The sequence below is a fragment of the Sciurus vulgaris genome, assembly GCF_902686455.1.
Source record: "Sciurus vulgaris genome assembly, chromosome: 6".
Classification (NCBI taxonomy): Eukaryota; Metazoa; Chordata; class Mammalia; order Rodentia; family Sciuridae; genus Sciurus; species Sciurus vulgaris.
In genome coordinates, this window is record NC_136466.1 from 121,032,838 (window position 1) to 121,054,090 (window position 21,253).

General features: G+C 34.3%; 1 protein-coding gene across 1 annotated transcript in view; it reads right to left on the reverse strand.

Moving 5' to 3' along the window:
* Positions 1-423: 423 nt before the first annotated feature.
* The window catches only part of IPO11 (importin 11), a 192,766-nt gene continuing 171,936 nt past the window's right edge, over positions 424-21,253 (reverse strand). The window contains exons 28-29 of the mRNA XM_079144443.1: positions 19,851-19,935; positions 424-1,881 (exon numbers count right to left, since the gene is read on the reverse strand). Coding sequence (XP_079000569.1) covers positions 1,717-1,881; positions 19,851-19,935 — 250 coding nt within the window. The 3' untranslated portion in view covers positions 424-1,716. The remainder of the gene's footprint in view (positions 1,882-19,850; positions 19,936-21,253) is intronic.

Consider the following 21,253-nt stretch of genomic DNA (forward strand, 5'->3'; position numbering starts at 1 on the left):
ATGAATTTTTTTCCCCAAGATTTTTTTTATAAAGCCTGTTCTTACCCATTGAGTTTAAAAAGTGAACCAAATTCATCCTCTGGGATAAGCCTCTCAGGGTTTTTTTTTTTTTTTTTCTCCCCTCAAAGTAGCTGTTTTGGTAATATCTGCTACAGTCTGATAATGAAATGTCAGGAATTGGAAAGGTGGATATTTTACTATTTACTGAAGAACTAAAGCATGTTTGAGAATTTCTGATAATACTGATGAGAACAGTGTTTCAAATAATTAAATAATTAAGGCAATAGAAAGATATTATTAAACTTAGGTCAGTCTTGTGGGCTAACAGTGGTAAAGAAATACCCTTTTCTTAATCACTGGGCAATTCTTACGAACTCATTTTTGGTATGAGAGGCAAGAAAACTAACCAGACAACAGTCAAGGTGAGGTATCTTTGGAAAATTTAATTCGGACCATATTTTCTTTCTCTTGCTGAAAACATCAAATATCCCCAAGACATTTTGGGTTCCACGGCTTACAAAGGGGCAGTGGGTTTCCCGCAGTTACATACTGTACCCAACTTTCTATAGAAAGATAAGACACTTTCCAACCTTGCTTCTGAGTAGTTCCTAAAAAAAATGCTTTAAAGGTTTTTTTTTTTTTTTTTTTTTTTTTTTTTAAATAATAAATGACAAGTAAAACAAAGTAAGGCTTTATTTTCTCCTTTTCCCCTTTGTAAGTACTGCATGATGGAGGAACAAGGAAGGAAGACTGGTTATATCAGTGTTGATGCCCCGGGGCTTGCTGCTGGGTCCTGAGGCACCCATATCACCGAGGCCCCGATGCACCCATGCACTGAGGAACCTGAGATGCCTGGGTAAGTGTGGAACAGCCCATCATGGCTGTGTGGGACTGCACAACACTTGGGTACTGGGAGCTGCCCGGTTCTTCTCGGTGTTCGCAGGGCTGCTGGCCTTGAGGAGTAACAAAGAAACTAGGAATAAACCATGACCAGAGGTCTCCCACCTGCTGCAGCAGTACCACAGGTTCACTTCTGTGGGCCTTACAATGTACATTTACAAACTAAGTGTATGTACTGAAAATCAAACGAGAAAAAGAATGCCTTTACTAATTTCTGCATCAAATTACTATGATGAAAATAAAAGCATGTGTCTGATAAAACACGTTTTCTATGTCAGATGAAAACAACAACTCGCAAGGTAATCTTAGTAACGTACATTTGTCACTATTTATATACTTTTGCCTGGTATACAGATTTAATTGCATCATCTGAACAGCTCTGTCAGTTTTCAAACTTGTTTCGTTAGCTTAAAAAAGGAATAAGGCAGCCAAATTTAACTAATTTTGGTTGCAGAAAAACATCTCAGACATCAACCTTCATCTTCTCAAGTGTTAAGAGTACATGATTAAAAGGCAATCAGTTTTTTCTCTTAACAGAAAACTAAGCAGCTATTGTCAGTAAATGTACCTCTAGCAAACACAGGGCCCCTTTATAAATATAAAATTAAATTCTTTTGAGGAATAGGTTTGCGAGTTTAGTTATGTGGGTTTTATATTTATTCTTTATATTTTGTAGTAAAAAAATGTGTGGTGGTCTTTGCTTCTTGAACTTCATACACAAGTGACTTTGTCACCTCAGCAGGCTCTCACATACAAGTGGCAGGCGGGTTATTCAGCTTGCTTCAGAAAAGGGTGGTAGCCATGTGGCATGTGCTCTTAGAATCCTTGCAAAAACTCCTGCAGCTGGGTGACGATCTCTGTGTCCACTGTTTCCATGAGAGACTGAAAGCCTTGTTCTCCCAGTACCTCCTGCTGTGCTTTGAGCTTCTCATAGATGAACTGCTGCAGCGACACTGTGTGCACAGGGTCCTTCAGGGCAAGCTGTGGGACATAGAGAGGAGCCAAATTGTGTCAGAAAAAGAAAACAAATTCTTTGCATATAACTTACTATAGCTCTTTGTAATCTCCAATTACAAAACTGCTTCTGATTCCCTTTTCACAAGGGATTCTAAAGCAGTTTCATGGTAGAAAGTTTCATTCGATTTATCTAAAGTCAACTTTCTAGGGCCCTATGAACATAAATTATTCTGATCAGCTCAGTTTCTCAAGAGCTGAAGGTACATCCACTTAAGACATTAAAATCTAGTAGAAAGTCTCCCTAAAAGAAAAAATGTATTAAAGAGCATTTCAACACAAGGGTCCAGGGATCTCTCGGGGAGGATGAGGTGTTCTCCAGCAACTCAGTGATATCCTTGAGATGAGAGAGGAGACATTATTTCCCCTGGACCTCTATGCTATTTAAATTAGCATCTATGTGTCTAGTTGGGAAAAAAAAAAAAAAAATTTAAACGTTTTTATTCTTTCTCCCACAGTGGGATATTTGGGGCAGGGGAAAGAAGTACAATTAAACAGAAAATAATACAATATTCAACTCCCTAAAGATAACAATAACAATGGGAAATATTTTTGGTTTCTTTTAGTCTTTTTTTATGCGTGCTGTGGTGTGTACAAATGTACATACAGATGAACCACACAATTAGTATTGCTCTGTGCATTTATATTACCACAGAAAATTCTAACACACTTCAAGAATTCTAAATCTATGTATCTATTTTTTTCTGCTATAGGCATATTAAAGTGATTATAGTATAAATACACATTTAACTGCCACACACACTATACCATTATATTTATAGCTATTCCTCTACTTTTCAGCTTATTTTCTTGGGATATCTACTTCAGAAGAATTACTATAGGACATCAACAATTCTATGACTCCTGATACTTATTATCAAGTTGTTCTCTCTACTGTCTGTACCAATTTAAAAGGTATAAAGATTTTTTTAGCTTCTGACAGTTGTTACCACTGGTATTATTATTTAAATCCTTTATAATTTAATAACTGGAAAAAATAACACACCATTGCAGTAAGCTGCACATTTATCTCATTATCCAATTACAGTGCACATCTGCAAGGATTTAAGTGAAGTATATAAGACTCTGTGGCTGATAAATCTGAATTATAGTCGGAACTGCTATTTGAGCAATGTAAATAGATTTTAAAGGAATGACCACAAATTAAAAATGCAACTGAGAGGCAGGGACATAGGTGCCATGTAATTAAAATTAAACCCCATATATGTTTGAGGCTGGAGTACATGAGAAATTCAGGCAAGTAGTAGTTTCAATACTCATTTCCCTGGAAGACAGGTAGGAGTACGAACACCAAAAGTCCACAAGCCTGAAGACATCATTCCATAAAATGCACAGAAATTGAGAAATATGAAGTGATGATCAATATTATTTTAAATACTAAAAACAACCTCATTAAAGAGGATGTACACTTTTTGAATTATCTATAACTACAACTATCTGCTATCATATGAGAAAAAAGCGGCTGAGCCTAAAACTGATGTTTACCAGTCCCTCCATCCAGAACAGTAGTTGTAACAGTACCACCTTCAGTCACCAGACTTAAGAGACACCCAAGTCACTAAGAGCATTTTCAAAGAACTTAACAGTTACCTTTATATAAACAATGACCACATGACTTACAATAAACTTTGATTTAGTGTGAAAAACTACAGAATGTCTACTAGGTTTACCAGGTGGTGTGCTCTTAAGAAAATAGTTTTCTATGTAAAAAGTAGATACTGTATCTGCTGTTGAAACAAATACACTGCAAAGATAGATATGATGGAGACTTCCTCTTCCAAATAATAATTTTTTCAAATTCTTTTTATATTTATAATAGTTGATAACTAAGAACCCTGGATATTTTTTTTAATACAAAAAACATAAGCGCTCCAAAATATGGGGAAAAGGGGGCCAAACAGCAGAGACTTCACACTTAAGAACAACATGGTTGTGAGTTCCATGGCTTTCTCCTTGCCTCATATATCCCAAACTTCAATTTTAAAAAGCAACCTAGAAAGCCAAAGAGCACAGACAAAAAACTCCAACAAAAGTCTGCTCTCTCAAACCAGAGGACCAGGAAACAGCCTTCCAAGACAGAAATCTTAGATGATGTGTTAATTAGCTTTGCATCACTGTGGCCAAAATACCTGACCAGAACACCTTAGAGGAAGAAAAAGTTTATTTTTACCTAAGGTTCCTGAGTTTTAGTCATTCATAGCTGATTCTATTGCTCTGAGTCCAAGGTAAGGCACCATATCAAGGCAGAGAGGAAGGGGAAGGGACCACAAGGAAGATGTGCCCTTTCATGGCACAACCCCAGTGAACCACCTCCTCCAGTCACCACCCACTTAATTCATTTAAACTAAGATGGATTGAATACGTTACATTTTATAGTCCAATCATTTCACCTCTGAACATTCTAGAATTAACACAGAAGACTGCAGAGGGGGCCATCTTATATTTGAACAATAACAGTGTGCACGCGCGCGCGTGCACACATATACACACACACACACACACACACACACACACACACACACACACACACACAATCATCTTTTCTTTCCTTTTTTGGTACCAGAGATTGAACCCAGGTCAACTTAACCACCAAGTCACATCTCCAGCCCTTTTTTTGTATTTTATTTATAGACAGGGTCTCAAGGGGTTGCTTAGGCCTCACTAAGTTGCTGAGGTTAGCTTTGGAACTTGTGATCCTCCTGCTTCGATCTCCTGAACCACTAGGATTATGGGTGTGCACACCCACACCTGCTCAATCACCTTAAATTCAGCTAAACATATAGGGTCACAAGGCTACCACAGGGTAAACTTAACATCAGTTTGCTTGGATAGTTGTGGGGATTATGTGACATTATAAAAAGGATATGTGACGAATTTTGCACAAGTAAAATTGTTAGGATCATAGGTGGATTTTTAGAACCCTATAAAAATATGCTGCCTTCTGTGATGACCCCATTACATGTTTCTTGGAAGTATTTTTATTATAAACTAATTTTAGCTGTAAATTAAGGATTATTTCCATTCAATTTCTAGCAATGGGGTAACCTCTTTACATTAAAATAAAAATCAACCTGACTATACAACTAAATTAGTACATATTCTCCTTCTACCCATCTTATTGCTTAAGCAAAATGACTATATAACAACATGTAATAAGATATTTAGACATGTGTTTTGTAATGTTACTAAGTTTGAAAATAACAGTCTGCTGGACATCTATAAGTATTAATAACCAGATATGTCTTTGATTCTACTACTCCTTCTCAGAAATATAATTAATATTCATTTTTGTCCATTCTGTGTGAGAATATACCATAAAACCAAACATAAGTCACAATATACGATCCTACTACACATGAATATCAGGTGATGCAGAGAATGGAAAGAGAAAAAGGAAAAAAAAATCACATGGGAGTTGCAATTTGGATTTGCAATCTAAATGTCATGTTTAGGTATACTGAGTTCTCTGAATAAATCATATATTTCTGTCTATGTGTTTATTAAAGGGACTGACAAATATGAACATGACTAGTGTGAAATAGCTATAGGAAAACTGGGCTCTATGGTTCCAAGAAGTGAGGTCACTGAGCAAATTTTATGAGAATCTCAAGTCTCTTGAAAAAATGCTCCACAAGGTCAGGCAACCAGGTAAAGGAAGGGAAACTCCAAGAGCTATCAATAGGAAATGCTGAATGGGAATCCACACATGCAAGAAAGTGTAATGAGTCGGTCAATGTCTTCAATCTCTTTCAAAACCTGGGACTATCATTTCATCAAATTATAAATCAACAACTTATAATGAAGGTACAATGTGATAGGGATCAATGGGGGAATGAAAGCTTTCCATCTTGACTATCTGCTAATATAGCAAACCTATTAAAGAATTTGTGATATTTTAAGACCTGTATTAACTCACTGTTCCTGGGAAGGGAAGTAGTAGTTCTATGGCTATTTAACCTAAGTTTGCTAGAGAGCTTGTAATGATGCCGTACACTTTAAAAAATAAAATATATATTTATTTTAGTAGGCAGGCTTGGTACAAAACAAAGGAGCAGTTCCATAGTGGTGTCTCCATTATTGAATAATCTGTGCAAGTCAAATTGAAGACTCAAAACAATCATCACTTTGATAAATAAAAACTGTTATCTATGACAATTATTTAGAAAAAACACCATTTAAGCATTTCAAAATATCTGCCAAAATATTTACCTTTTATCATTGCAGTTGACCTAAATTTCAGAGAACTAAACCTATCAACGTTTAGTTCACATAAAAATGGAGTAACTGGTCAGACTTATCTATAGTACCCTTGGAATTTGGGATTTAATTTGTACCCATCTCTGACAGTCAGGCTTGCTTTTGTTCAAGGAATACATAGTGAAATGAGAATAAGTAGTTTCAGAACCAATTACAAAGCAATATTAGTACACTTGACTACAAAAGTCACATTCCTGACAAAGGCCAACAATCTCCAGTTCTTAGTATATATCTCACAATTCTAAGTGTAATGGATAAAAAACAAAAGCACAAACAAGCAAACAAACAAACAAACAAAAACTTAAGGTCCCTGAATATAAGTGTTTTTAAAAAAGAGGGGGTGAAAGGTAATATAAAAATTAGAGATTCAATCAGAATATTTACATTAAATGGTAAGGATCGTGAGTTCAAAGACAGCCTCAGTAACAACACTAAGCAACTCGTTGAGACCCTGTCTCTAAATAAAATACAAAAAAGGGCTGAGGATGCAGCTCAGTGGTTGAATGCCCTGGAGTTCAATCCCCAGTACACTACCCCCCCCCCAAAAAAAAAAAAAAAGCTACAGTGAAGAATGTCTATCTGGACTGGGGCAGTCAGTATGCGTGTGTGAGTGGTGCATGGGCTGGTGGGGTTGGGGGCAGGCGGGGCAGAAGTGACAACAAAAAGAAGAGAATTCTCAGTTACTGAGGGTCCAAGGCAAGCTAGCTGGACATGTACACACATCCAATGGCACCATTATCCCTTAATTTGCAGTTAATTGAATGATGAAGAGGGGTGATGGTCATGGCTGAGAACCTGGAGCAAGAAAACACCATAAAGTTCTCCTAGCAAATGTAAGGAGACTATAGGAGGCCTCTTCTCTACAGGGTACAGTGTAGCTAAATATAACCTACAATCTTTTCTTGCCAAGTTTTCTACTCTGCTTTTCAAAATTTTCTCAACAATTCAAAAACTAATCAAACCAAACTTGCCTTTAAATGTATATATCTCTGATCTATGATAGTAAAAAAAATCAGTGAATGAATAGGATCTGCATTAGGAAAATCTGCTTTATAGATAAACTTTGTTAGAATATAGTTATTCTGCAAAATAACAAGTGATCCCCCCAACAAAACCTGAGTTTTAAGACAGGAATAAAGAGCAATGACAAAGTGAAAATATTCCTCTTCATTTAGAGAAATTCTGATAGATGCACATTATATTTTTCTGAATAGAATGTAATTTTGTTCACTAAAAAGTCAAAACCATTTGTAACATGTATCTATAGCTATTCAATTAAAAACTCTAAAAAATTTTGGTGCAGTGCCCCCCAAGTGAAAACCTGTTGGGGATGACAGACACCGAGGACTAATGGAGAGGCCGCATAGTCAAAAAATCTAGTTTGTGGAAATGTACAAAAGAAATAGAAAAGTGCCTATAGTGTAATTGTTACTCATGTTATCTAGAAGCTATTTTCTTAAAAAAGAAGAAAAAAAGACTTCTATAAAATTCATATGTAAAGTATGTTAAGGAATTATGAGCCAGAGATCTTCTATACAAATAACTAGGAGAAAGTGAAAAAAGAAACAGTAAGCATAAAATCTTGTAGGCACAGAATGTTTATATAACTATGAAAATGTGGATATTTCATTTCAAACCAACTCTAGTTTCAAATGGTATCTAGATTCAGTTGTTGCTATTGAGGCAGTTATAAATGATTAAGCAAATTCATGATGGAATATGGTTTAATTTTTTCTGTAATATAAATCGACCCATATCATACCCTTAATAACTTTTTGATGGCTCCCTATTCTTACCAAATAATACCCAAATTCACCAGTATATTAGTTTCCTATGGCTGCTGTAACTCATTAACCACAAATTTAGTGGCTTAAAACAATACAAATTTATTACCTTACAGTTTTGTCAATTGAAAGTCCAGAATAGGACTCACAGGACTCAAGTCAAAGTGCTGCAGGGTTGTTCTCCTTCTGGAGGTTCTAGAGGGAGTCTGTTTCCCCACCTTTTCCAGGATCAAGAGGCCACTGGCATTGCTTGGTTTATGGCCACCTCCCTTCACTTTCAAAGGCAGCAACAGCAGGACACTGCATCATTGTGACCTGCTTTTCTGCCTCCTTCTTCCACTTTTAAGGACTCTTGTGAATACATATTTACCCACTCCAGGATACTGTCCTTTACAATCAAATGATCAGTAACTTTAAATCCACTTAAGTAAATGGATTTATTAAATGAAATTTACAGGAAACCACTGTGTTGGTCTGAGCTCCTGAATTAGGCCCAACAACCATATCAAACAGGTATGGAGTCACATATGAACCAAACAGGTCAGTTGAGAGAGAGAGAGAGAGAGAGAGAGAGAGAGAGAGAGAGAGAGAGAGAGAGAGAGAGAAATAGATTCATAGCAACTAGTTAAAAAGGGTCAGTGAACATGAGATGATATGGAACATGATATAAAATCTTCTCTCCTTAACCCATACAAGGAAAGTAACCCAATGTTAACCAATCTGCTCTGTGTATTTATGCTGTTTCTTTGTTCCTGCTGAACCACCTTACAGTAACTAACTGTTCTGCCAACTCCAAAGGCACTCCTATTTTGTAGACCAAATGCTCCCTAAGCTAATAGACTTTTAAAGCTCAATTTGTTGAAGTTTTGTTTGTTGTATGTAATATGACATATTCACAGGACATGGACATCTTTGAGGGATAGGAGGGATTATTCTACCTACTGTACTTATCATATGGTATACAAGGTCCTCTATAACCTGGCGATTTTGGCAAACAATGAGCACATAGATATTTCTTGAATGATACTCTTGCAACTACCTAATGCTCAATGAAACAAAACAAAATATACTTGCAACATCTAACTGCAAACAAAATATGATTGCTTTAATTTAGGGTTTCTCGAAGTTGGCACTATTTTGGGTGAATAATTCATTGTTGGGGGAAGGGGCTGTTCTAAGGGCAAAGGATATTTAGGAGCATCCTTGGTTCCTATGCATTTATGCCAGTAGCACTACCTTGCCCTATGGCAAGAAGGGGTGAAAAAAAATCTTTAGTCAATACCATAAGTCCCCAGGAGAATAAAATAACACTCTGCTAAGAACCACATTGAAGATCTTTTATTTTCTACTGTTTATATATAACATATGGTACTACATTCACATAATGACATAAACCATTTTCAGTTTCTTTCTTATGGGAAAAATTAACTCCGATTTAAGTTCAAGAAAGGTTATAAATAACCTTTCTTGTAATAGTTTCTGTAACAAAAGCCTTCCTCTTTTTTTACATCTGCTTTATTATAAAGTACTTGATTTTAAGGAACATTTCTAGAAAATCAGATGTCTTATTAATATTATCCTTGCATACATTGCACATGTGGAATAGAAAATAAGGACAGAACTAAGCAAAGCTGTTTTAAAGTCCATCATAGATAAATTTACCTTGGTAGGGCTTATGTAAAAATGAGTTAAAGTAGTTAGGATTTAATGAAATCTATCCTTTCCACAAAAGCGATAATCTGTGAACACATTACTACTGAACTCCATGGACATATTCTTTTTCATATTTTATCTGATTGTGATTAATGGTAGCACATCTTAGCTTTTGATGTCTTTATTCATACAATATAGTTAGAATACCATTAAAAAGCAATTACTTTCAATGTACTACTTAAAAGGTTGCTGTATTATTTGATCAATTTGATTATTTAAGAAATATTCTAAAATGAAGATATACCTAAAATTCTTAGTATTTAAATTGCTTAAGATCTTATGCCTGCCTTTCAAAAAATACTATTTGAACTTTGTTTTTTAAGAAACATCCTCTGGCCCTCCCAGAGACACTCTACCATTGAGCTACATCTTCAGTATTCCACCTACTTTCTTGAATTCTGAAACAGGGTTGGAGTTGGCCTCAAATTTTCAATTTTCCTGCCTCAGTTTCCTGAGTAGCTGGGATTATAGGTGTGTACTACTATGCCTAGACTTTTACATTTTACTAAGACTTTTTAACAATTCTTTATTTTATATAAAGTTGAATTTTCTGGTAAAACATCCTCAGAAATATCCACTGTTGGGTATTAACATGAATTGTTAGGCTACAGTAATTCAAATAGGTCAATTTGAATTGTAATTTGGAGCTTCTGAAATATAACAGACTATTAATTAGTTATGTGACAAGATGGTAGCCATAAAAGAGAAAATAAGGAAAAAATAGCTGGCACTTTACGTCATTAATTCATAAAATATTCCAAATGGATTAAAGATTTATACAAGTAAGTCTTTCAAGACACAAGAATAGTGTTCTTGAGAATGAGATGGTAATTTTAAGTATGCAGATACCACAAAAAGTAAAATATGCTGGAGGTAACACAGATGCCTGATCAAAAACTGTGATTTCTTTAATGTTGGTTGTTAACAAAGAAGTCAATGGGGGCAAGTAGGATCTTCTTACAATATGGTAGCTGGGTTCCAAGAACACATATTCCTAGAAAAGTAGATGGAAACCATATCTTAAGTTTTATACTTGAAAGTCATAAAGTATCAGCAAGCTCAAGAAAACCTGAAGAATATGAACCCAACTTGTCAACTGGAGGAAAAAAAAAAAAATCACACTTTAAGAAGAACATGTTGCTGGGCACAGTGGTGCACACCTGTAATCTCAGAGGCTTGGGAGGCTGAGGCCGGAGAATTTCAAGTTCAAAGTCAGTCTCAGCAACTTAGTGAGGATCTAAGCAACTCATTGAGACCCTATCTCTAAATAAAATGCAAAAAAGGGCCAGTGAAGTGGCTCAGTGGTTAAATATCCCTGGATGGTTCAATTCCTGGTACGGGGGGGTGTGGCGGCGGCGGGGGACATGCACGCAAAATGAGTGATACTATAATGATCATTCTTAGAAAAATAAAATCTGCCATAGAATTCATACTTCAAAGAAAAACACATAAACAAAACTCACAAATTTCCAATGGGAAAATGGGAGTGGAGGGGAGGGAGACATATTTATGAAAGGAATATAAATGAACTATACACATCTAAAAATGCTTAGCCTCCTTCATAATTAAAAGAAGGTATATTAAACCCTAAGATACTACTTTTTACTTATCCTAGTGACCAGAATGTGGCATAACACATGAACCACTGCTGGACACACTAATTGACAATTTGGCAGTATCAATCACTACTTCTAAAACATGTATTCTTTTGTCCAGCATATTCACTTCTAAGGATTTTCTTGACAAATTTTGAAGCCTACAAATATAGGCATGAAATGATGTTTATGAAGCACTCATTGCTTACCATAACCTCAAAGTGGAAACAACCTCAATCTTTCCTAAAGTAGAGATTCTCAAACATTTTCACTGCAGGGTCTTTAAAAATTTTATATTTAAAAGTTACTAATGACCTCAACAAAATTTGTTTATGTGAATACTACACATTTACCAATATTTGCTGGATTAGAAATGAGAAAAAATTTAAAATATGTTAACTCATTTAAAATAACAATAAACCCATTACATGTTAAACATAAATAATACACTCTAATGGAAAATACCATTTTTCAAAACAAAAAATACCCATGTAGGGAGGAAAGTGACATTGTTCATTTTTATTTTTATGACTCTCTGGAATGTTTGGTTTAACAGAAGATAGCTAGATTCTCATATTAATTTCCACACTTATTCTGTTGTGTTTTAGATGAAGTAGATGAAGAAAAACCAGCCTTTCTCAGATACATAGTTGGAAAATGGAGGAGTATTTAAGAGGGTCTGCAGATTATATAGACACTTTTCTTTGAAACTACTCTAAAACTCACAAATAGTATTTTCTTAAAGGTCATTTACAAGAAATCTGAAACCATATCACGAACTTTCCTTTCTCGGCTACATTAAAATCCATTGGTCTATCCATTTTGCCCTTTTAATAACTCTTTTACCCTTGAATGATTTTTTAAAACATGAATTCAATGCTGGTCATTTGGAAAATATTGGTTCAGTGAGTTCTTCCAAATACTGAAACATTTCATTACCACAACATTAAGATCTTTTTTTTTTGGTGGTGGGGGTGGGGGTGCCAGGGACTGAATGCTGGGGCACTTGACCACTGAGCCACATCCCCAGCCCTATTTTGTATTTTATTTAGAGACAGGGTCTCACTGAGTTGCTGAGGCTGGTTTTGAACTCATGATCTTCCTGTCTCAGCTTCCTGAGCTGCTGAGATTACAGGCATGCGCCAAAACATCACAATTTTAACACCACTGCCAATTGCATGTGAAAAATACTAGGAAAACTATCAAAGTCATGGGGATACAAGATGCAACTTTTCCAAAAATTTCATTTTTGCTTGAAGGTTTAAATTATAGCATTGGTAATAAATATTGTTGGTTGTTTTTCTTAAAGTAACAGGCTTGCCTTTTAAGAAAATGTGTTCCAAATATCAAAGTGTCATGTTTTTCTGTCAGTTCTTTCACATTCAAATGATATTGCTTGAAAAAGGTAATTAATTCAGCTCAGGACAAAGCCACAAAAGCACTTAATTTCAAGACAACTCCTGTCACAGAGAATATTTCCATTTTGACAGACAATATTTTAAAAATACACATTCAAAAGTACAGACTTAATAAAATTATAATTTGCAACATTTCATCAAAGACATTCAGAAATAAAAATGCTCTTAAAAAAACTGTCAGGGAAGAATATGTATATGTGCCTTAGTATAATATGCCTTTATGATGCTAAAGTGTCAGCAGTCATATGCAGCAATGGGATCCCGCAATGCTTTTGCAGCATAGTTGATACAATAAAAGGGGTACATAATATCTTACCATTATTTCACATTTCAAAAATATGACTTAATACCCTTGAAGGGGTTGTGAGGACCCTTAGTCATCTGTGGCCACCACTTTAAGAACTGCTTAAGAGAGGCACGAGATGAAAATCCATTCAACAGAACGCCATCATATACAGCTATCAAGAGGAATAATGTGAATCTAAGTTGTTGTTCATGGAAATATGCTCATGTATTTACTACATTTAAGGAAAATAAGTATCTATAATCCCAGTCATTGGGGAGGCTGAGGCAGGAGAATCGCATTTGAGGTCAACCTAGGCAGCTTAGTGAGATCCTGTCTCAATTAAACAAACAAACAAACAAACAAACAAACAAACAAACAAACAAATAAAGTGGGGTGAGGCAGACGGGATGTAGCTCAGTGGGAAAGCACTACCATGCATTAAACCCTGAGTTCAATCCCCAGTACTGCAAAACAAAACAAGCAGATGTGCAGCAGTTGTAATTTATAAACTACATACAGATCATGTATTTATACATGCAATAAATTATTGCATTATATATCAGCATTAGTAAAGATTCCTTGGAGGAAAGGATATTTCATATGTTTATTTTATAGTTTTCAGATTAGTATAGGTTACTGATGTAATTTAAAAAATCTCTGCAAACTGGCAACTTCCAAATGTAGAACAATCCTTTGAAAAGAATTCTTCATTTTCCTCCATTGCAAGACAGGTTCCTTATAAAAACACAACTAACATTACTAAAAATTTATTGAGGAAAAAGCAGCAGAAAGAAAAGCAGAAGTGAAAACAGGAAAAAGTGCCATGAAGGTAGTCCAATGTTCATGGGCATGTTACCTAATTACTGAAAGTAAGTTACCCCAAATTAGACCAACGTCTTCACTGGCAGACCTTGAGATTTTATTTATATTAAGCCAACACCACATTGCCAAAGTTTCTAAGTAAATAATGGCAAATTTACTGAAATCTTCTTGATTAAGGTTTGTGGTAACAATTCAAGTAAATGAGGAGGAAAGAGTGAGGTTGCCTGCCTTGGAACACTCAAGAACAATACTGATGTTATCAGGCAATTAATCTGAAGTTTCAAAACACACACACACACACCCCTTTCAGAAGTCATTACTTTATATGGTTCCAAAGGCATTTGGGGGGGGGGGGGGCTCTCAACCCCTGTGATCCCAAACTACATTTTTTTTTTTTAAAACATTTTAGCTCTATCACAAGAAGAACTGCTATTTCAGGAGAATGCCTGGTTATCAATTTGTGTCTTTATTGCATCTCAGCTGGCTTATTAAAATTCATTATTTCCTATCCTCTTGGACTGCTTTAATGCCACCTGCAATACTACAGTTTTTAAGAGCTCAACTGCCTCCTGCAGCAGTGTTTTTCTAATATTTAGGGTAAGTTTAACACTGGTTTTGAGGGTTTTACTTCTAAAGAAAGCTATGTTCAGACTACAAGTTTGAAATATTTACTTTTTTTTATACAGTCAGTCTTAGGTAACTTTATGTGTCCTAAGATGGCTCTTTGCATGTTTCAGTATCATCTGGAAATGAAGATAAGAATTTATTAACAGCAGTGTAACAGGTAGTAAAATTCAAGAGAAAAAGGTACATTCTGTGCAAAGCATAAATAAAAACAAGTAAATCCTTCCATTTTAAGAAACTGGCCTGGTAATAAGCTAATAGTATTAAACATTTTAAAAACAATATGTACACACTATTGATCAAAATATACCAAAAGACAGGTTCTGTGGGCAGGAATATACCTTAGAAGAAAACACTGTTTATAAAGATCAAGTCTTTGCACATGGTGAGTGTTTCTATGTGGAATGAATACAAAGGAAAAATAATTCATTTTGAAGATGTTACTTGACTTCGATTGCAGAGAGATCAAGAGAAGTAGTTATACAACCACAGTCGGCAGGACCATTGGTACTTAACTAAGTAAACAGAGAACTGCTTTTAAGGGAATATTGGAATGTGAGGATTTCTACACATTTTTAATAAATTGGGCCTTAAGATAATCAGATTTGGTAGAAAAATTTGTAACATGTGACAACTAACATAAAAGTGACAACAAATAAGTAACAACCAAAAGATAAACACATGTATAAAAGTTAATAGTAAAATTGCTTTCTTTGCAAAATGAGACACAAAAATTTGTATTCATTTTTTTAAAAGCACCTGTTTAATTTTAAAGTTTAAGAATCAAGTTTTTATAATTCTAGAAGGTATAGAAAAGAAGATAAATTTTACTTGCTGATAATGTTATATCAACAAAAACACTCAAAATGAGAATTTGGGGTCTATTCAATTTTATTAACAAACCAGTTTTTTCTGAATATAGCAGTTTTTTCCTCTCATCTACAATTTTTATAAAGTTGCTATGTGTCAAAGTCTGAAGAAAAGAGGAAAATATTTTGGCAATTTTGAAAGGGGAAAAAAATCAGATAGCAAGTCACGAGGCAGCAAACATGCATACTTCTATGTTAATAATTAGGAATTCAAGCCTACGCTTAAGAGTTTCAGTTAAGCAGTAGCATTAAAAAAAAAATAATAATGTAATTAAAATAAACCTAACAATTAGTTTAAAAGATAGTGATTTTCAGAAATTACCTTTGACACTGTCGTTTATTATGTGAGCACTCTACAAATAATTCACATCAATGACTAAAAATCTATGAGACAGGATGATGTCTTCCACTGTCATCAAAATAAAATTTGATATTTATAGTAGCACAATTCACAGAAGCCAAACTAAGGAACCAGTCTAGGTGTCCATCAACAGATGAATGGATAAAGAAAATGTGGTATACATACACAATTGAGTTTTATTTAGTCATAAAGAAAAATTAAAGTATGGCATTTGCAGAAAAACGGATAGAACTATTATGTTATGTGACCATTATGTTATGTGAAATAAGTCAAATCAGAAGGTTAAGGTTAAGGGTTGTATGTTTTCTCTCATATGCGGAAGCAAGTGAGGAAAAAGGAAAAGATGGGGTGGATCTCATGAAAATCAAAGAGAGATCAGTAGAGGAAAGGGACCAAGGGTAGGAGGTAGGGAGCAAAGGGGGAGTGCTAGGGAGTATATTAGCCAAATTATATTATTCTATTGTGTGCGTTAACATGAAACAACAAATCTCATCAGTATATATAATTATAATGTACCAATAATAGAGCAGGAAAAAATAAAATTTGAAAATTTTACAAATAGAGATTAAATATTTTTATCTTTAATAGTAAAATTATTTTCAAAATAATTTAGTAATGTGATAATAAGCAAAAGTTCTTTTTTCATTACTTGTTATGTATCTGTCAGTTTGCACTGTTTCTGACAAGTTTTGCTATCACTCCCATCTCTGCTCCCCTTATCTGCAATTTTATTTTTGTTTCAGTTACCTATAGTGGATCACAGTTCAAATATTAAATGGAAAATTCCAGAAATAAACAATTCAAGAGTTTTAAACTCCATGACATTCTGAGTAGCATGATAAAAATCTCAAGTTGCCCCTCTTGTTCCTGCCAGTGACATGAATTATTTCTGTGCAATATTTCTACACCATATATGCAACCTCCCTACTAAGTTATTTAGTAGCCATCTGCGTTATCAGATCAACTGTGGTGCTATCAGTGTAGTAGGGGCTTGTGTTGCAGAAACCTTTTACACAGTAAACTAACATGGCATTACAAGGCCCATATTATTCACTTCACTTTGGATCACTATGAAAGGCCTAAATCATCTCACATCATAAAAAAGAAGGGTGAGAGCAGTACAGTGAAATATTTACAGAGAGAGAAAGAGAGAGAGAGCACATTCACATAATTTTTATTATTGTAATAATTGTTCTACTTTATTACTAGTTATTTCTCTCTATGGTTAATTTATAAGCTAAACATAGTTTTAAAATATAGTATACGTAGGGTTTGGTACTATTCATGGTTTTAGACATTCACTGGAGGTCTTGGGATATATATCGTGCAGATATGAAGTAACTATTATATAATGCACATTTTCCACCCCATTGCTTTTAAGATATTCTTCCCTTAGCTCTTCTAGAGTCCATTCTTGGGTCTGACACTGGGCTGGTTTGCTGCTGCCTACAAAAGCAACTACTTTTTTGGAACTGACACATTTTAGGAACCATCTTAAGATGACAACTAAGTCAAATTTTTAAATTATGTAACCTGTGAACTAAGCAGTTATACTTGTCTTCTTAGTAAATAATTTCACTTTAAAATGAAATTACATATATTACATATATTACATTTTGACAGTGAGACACATAATAGGCATTTTTTTTCTTTGCAGTAACACCATATACTTTTTTTTGGGAATTATTTCTAATCTCCTGGCTTCACCACTTGCTACCTTTATATTGTCTTCTTTCCTCATTTGCAAAATGAAAATAGCAATAGTATCTGCTTCACAGATATGCACACAAATGAACACATTAAATGATTTTGGGAGAAACTGGGCATCTCGTCATTACTGTTTGCTTTCATCATTATTTTTGTCTAATCAGGATATTCAGGCCTTGAGTAATCCCTGTCAACTCTCAAGGGGTTCATCCCTAGCACATGGCTAATACTGCACTAACAACCATTTAATTCATTTTATTCTACTTTTATGTCAGATCTTATTTCCCTAGCAGCTAGTATAAAGAGAAGGACAACATCTAATGAGTCTTAAGACCAGAATTCTAGTCATGCTTTTGCTGATATTTGTGACCTGTTACATATATTTTTAAAACCAATAGTTAATAATTATCTATTAGCAATTGTTTCTCCTTTCCCTGCAAAAAAAAAGTCTAATGGTAAAGATATCAGAGTAAAGAAATGATATATTTACTTGAAGATGAACAATTTATACTTGTAACCTTGAAGAGATGAGTTTAAAGTTATTGCTGTTTAAATACTGAATTATAATTAGATGTATTCAAGATTAAGATGTATAATTCTATCTTAATTTATAAACAGATGTGGCATCTTTAACATATCCTTGGAACTAAGGAAATTTTAGTAGAGATGACAATATAAATCTACTTCAAATAGCTACTGTAATGAATAAACTTCCAATAAATTCAGTCACTTTAAAAGATAATGGTTGTTCTATAAATTAATGCCACATACAATTAGAATAATATTGATAAAATAATCAACCTTCAAGTAAAATTTAGGATCACAAAATGGAATCAAGGAACTTTAAGTATTACTTCTAAAATTATATTCCTACACTAATATTTGAGACAATACTTTGCTCACTTTGAAAATACAGTTAGAATGAAAATAAATTCTTACATGATGTTAGTAATGAGATTTACATACAGAATGAAGAACAGATTTAGGTAGATTAATTTGCTAAAGATTGATATACCAGACCAACTAAAATTAATAAAGTTTGCATAAAAGCTGATGATTGAATACCCATGATTCATTGACAAGTACAGAATATTGTGAAAAAAAAATATTTTTTCTGTAGTACTAATGATATAAATGCTTTTAAAAATGGTGTAGAGGAGAGTGGGGAAAAGACAAATTATTAGAGTATACCAAGAGCTATCACCATTCTAAGTGATGAATATACACTATTCATATATTTAATGAACACACAAGTTCATTTCAAGGGAGAAAACTCCTGGAGGTATATTCATGAGCACTATGTATTGGGAAAGGGAAGGAATGGTATTAGGCACTTAAAAAAAAAAAAAAAAAAAAAAACCACAATATTTTTTGGTGGCTCACAGGCTCTAGAAATCCACTAATCCATTTTTCCCCTCACTTTACAGATGAGGCAGAACAGTTCTAGAAAGTCAAGATGGCTGGTTCAAGGTCACAAATATCAGCAAAAACATGACTAGAATTCTGGTCTTAAGACTCATTAGATGTTGTCCTTCTCTTTATACTAGCTGCTAGGGAAGTAAGATCTGACATAAAAGTAGAATAAAATGAATTAAATGGTTGTTAGTGCAGTATTAGCCATATGCTAGGGATGAACCCCTTGAGAGTTGACAGGGATTACTCAAGGCCTGAATATCCTGATTAGACAAAAATAATGATGAAAGCAAACAGTAATGACGAGATGCCCAGTTTCTCCCAAAATCATTTAATGTGTTCATTTGTGTGCATATCTGTGAAGCAGATACTATTGCTATTTTCATTTTGCAAATGAGGAAAGAAGACAATATAATGGTAGCAAGTGGTAGAGCCAGGAGATTAGAAATAATTCCCAAAAAAAGTATATGGTGTTAACTACAAAGAAAAAAAATGCCTATTATGTGTCTCACTGTCAAAGTATTTAAAATTAAGAGATCATGATTTTTAAAGGCAAGATATTTTAGATGTTTCCTACTATTTTGTTCTTTTTTCTTATCAGATTCCTCTTGTGAGAATTAATAGTTTTCAATGCAAGATGGCAGTTAATTTAAGGGCATTTTCATACTGGTCTCTAATACAGATCAGAAAAAGTTCATTACAGGAATTCATAAGATAATAGGGACTGAAAGCAATTTCAGTTTCTCTCCCCCAAAACAGAAGAACAAACATTTTAACTTACATGAGATTTGAGTCACAAGTATTTTATAAACAAAGATTAAAACCTCTGCTCTTGCTAAGCTAAACAATAATTATTTCAGATCAACTTCCTGTACTAGGAATATGACTTACCTATTTACACTCCAAGTTTCACAACTCAGATTCCTTACATTAGTTTTGCAATAAGGGGATGGATGGAGAGATACATAGGTAGATGGACAAATGGACCAATAGATATTTTGAAACCTAGAGAAAATAATGAAGACATGGTTTTCCTTAATTTTCAGAAACTACTCTTTTAACTTACCATCTTTTTCCTCTTGTCTTGTTCTGTGGGTGGTTCTTCATCTTCTGTTACTTTTGGTTCCTCGAGATGAGACATCAACATACAGCTACAAATTTTTTAAAAAAAAGTTCTGAATAAATAAAAAGTATTTCAAATACACTGAGAATAAGGCCTGAAAAAAAAATCATTGAGAACATGGATGCTTCTATGTACTAAAATGTGAGAAATTAAGTAAATTAGATTTATATTGCAGTAAGTTTTTTAAATCATAAAGACATCTTACTTTAAAAAGGGGTGACATCAAAAAATTCTAGAGGGGCTGGGGGTATAGCTCAGTTGGTAGAGTGCTTGCCTCGTAAGCACAAGGCCCTGGGTTCAATACCCAGCACCTCAAAAAAAAAAAAAAAAAAAAAAAAAATTCTAGAGCATTTTACTTGAGCTTTTGACATAGTAAATTATAAGAAATTTACTTATAGGCAACTTTTGAACCAAATACCGCTTAACAAAACAAACTATACATCTTTCTAAAAAAGTGACACAAAATATTTCTTCTCCCCAATCCTAATGTCTGCAGATATTACAAGTAATAATTTAAACATCATTAAAACACCATTAATTATGTAACAATCTATTTTGTGCTTCAAATGACATTTCTGTGCTCTGAAGAACTTGTCCCTGATAGTACTGGTACCTTCAGGACAGTTATAAATCATTTTATTTTGATTATCTGCATCACTGCTCCCCACCATTAGCAGAGATAATAGAAACAGTTTCCTATTCAGTCAACACTGGTTCTAGGGAGACAAGAAATGAATATTGTCTAGTGAATCATCGTGTTGGAACAAACCCCAAACTTTCCTAATTTAGAACAAGAGAATTCACTAATTTATCAGAGTCAGAGGTTCCTAACCAATAAACTATGGCAAAGAAAGTATGGTTTCTCTTATGTTTTGCAGCAAGTACAGATGAAAGACAATTCCTGACCTGGCTGAACTTGTCCTTAACTTAAACATGGGAGTCCCTCATCCCTGTTCCTCACCATTAAAATAATTTTTGGAACAACTGCTTCTGACCCAGTCACAATGGTGGGATCAAACAGTAAGAACCTTAGTCCTGAAAGCTTAGAAAGAGTTCAATGCCTAACTCACTGCATAGTCATGATCTCTCAGAGCTGCAATGCTTCTGTCTGTCCACTGCAATTATAATACAGTATTGCTAGCATTGTGGCTGGCTAGCAGACACTGGTATAAAGAGAGAAAATTCATTATGATATCAACCCAAAAGCTATTTAATAAGTAAAATGTCTTGGAAGTCTAGATCCAAGTTTGTATTTTAGAACTGAATAATACAATTGGATTCTTTCACACTAGCTATTTTATACCAGCTGCACTTGAATTCTAACTGCAATAGATGTGGGTCTCCAC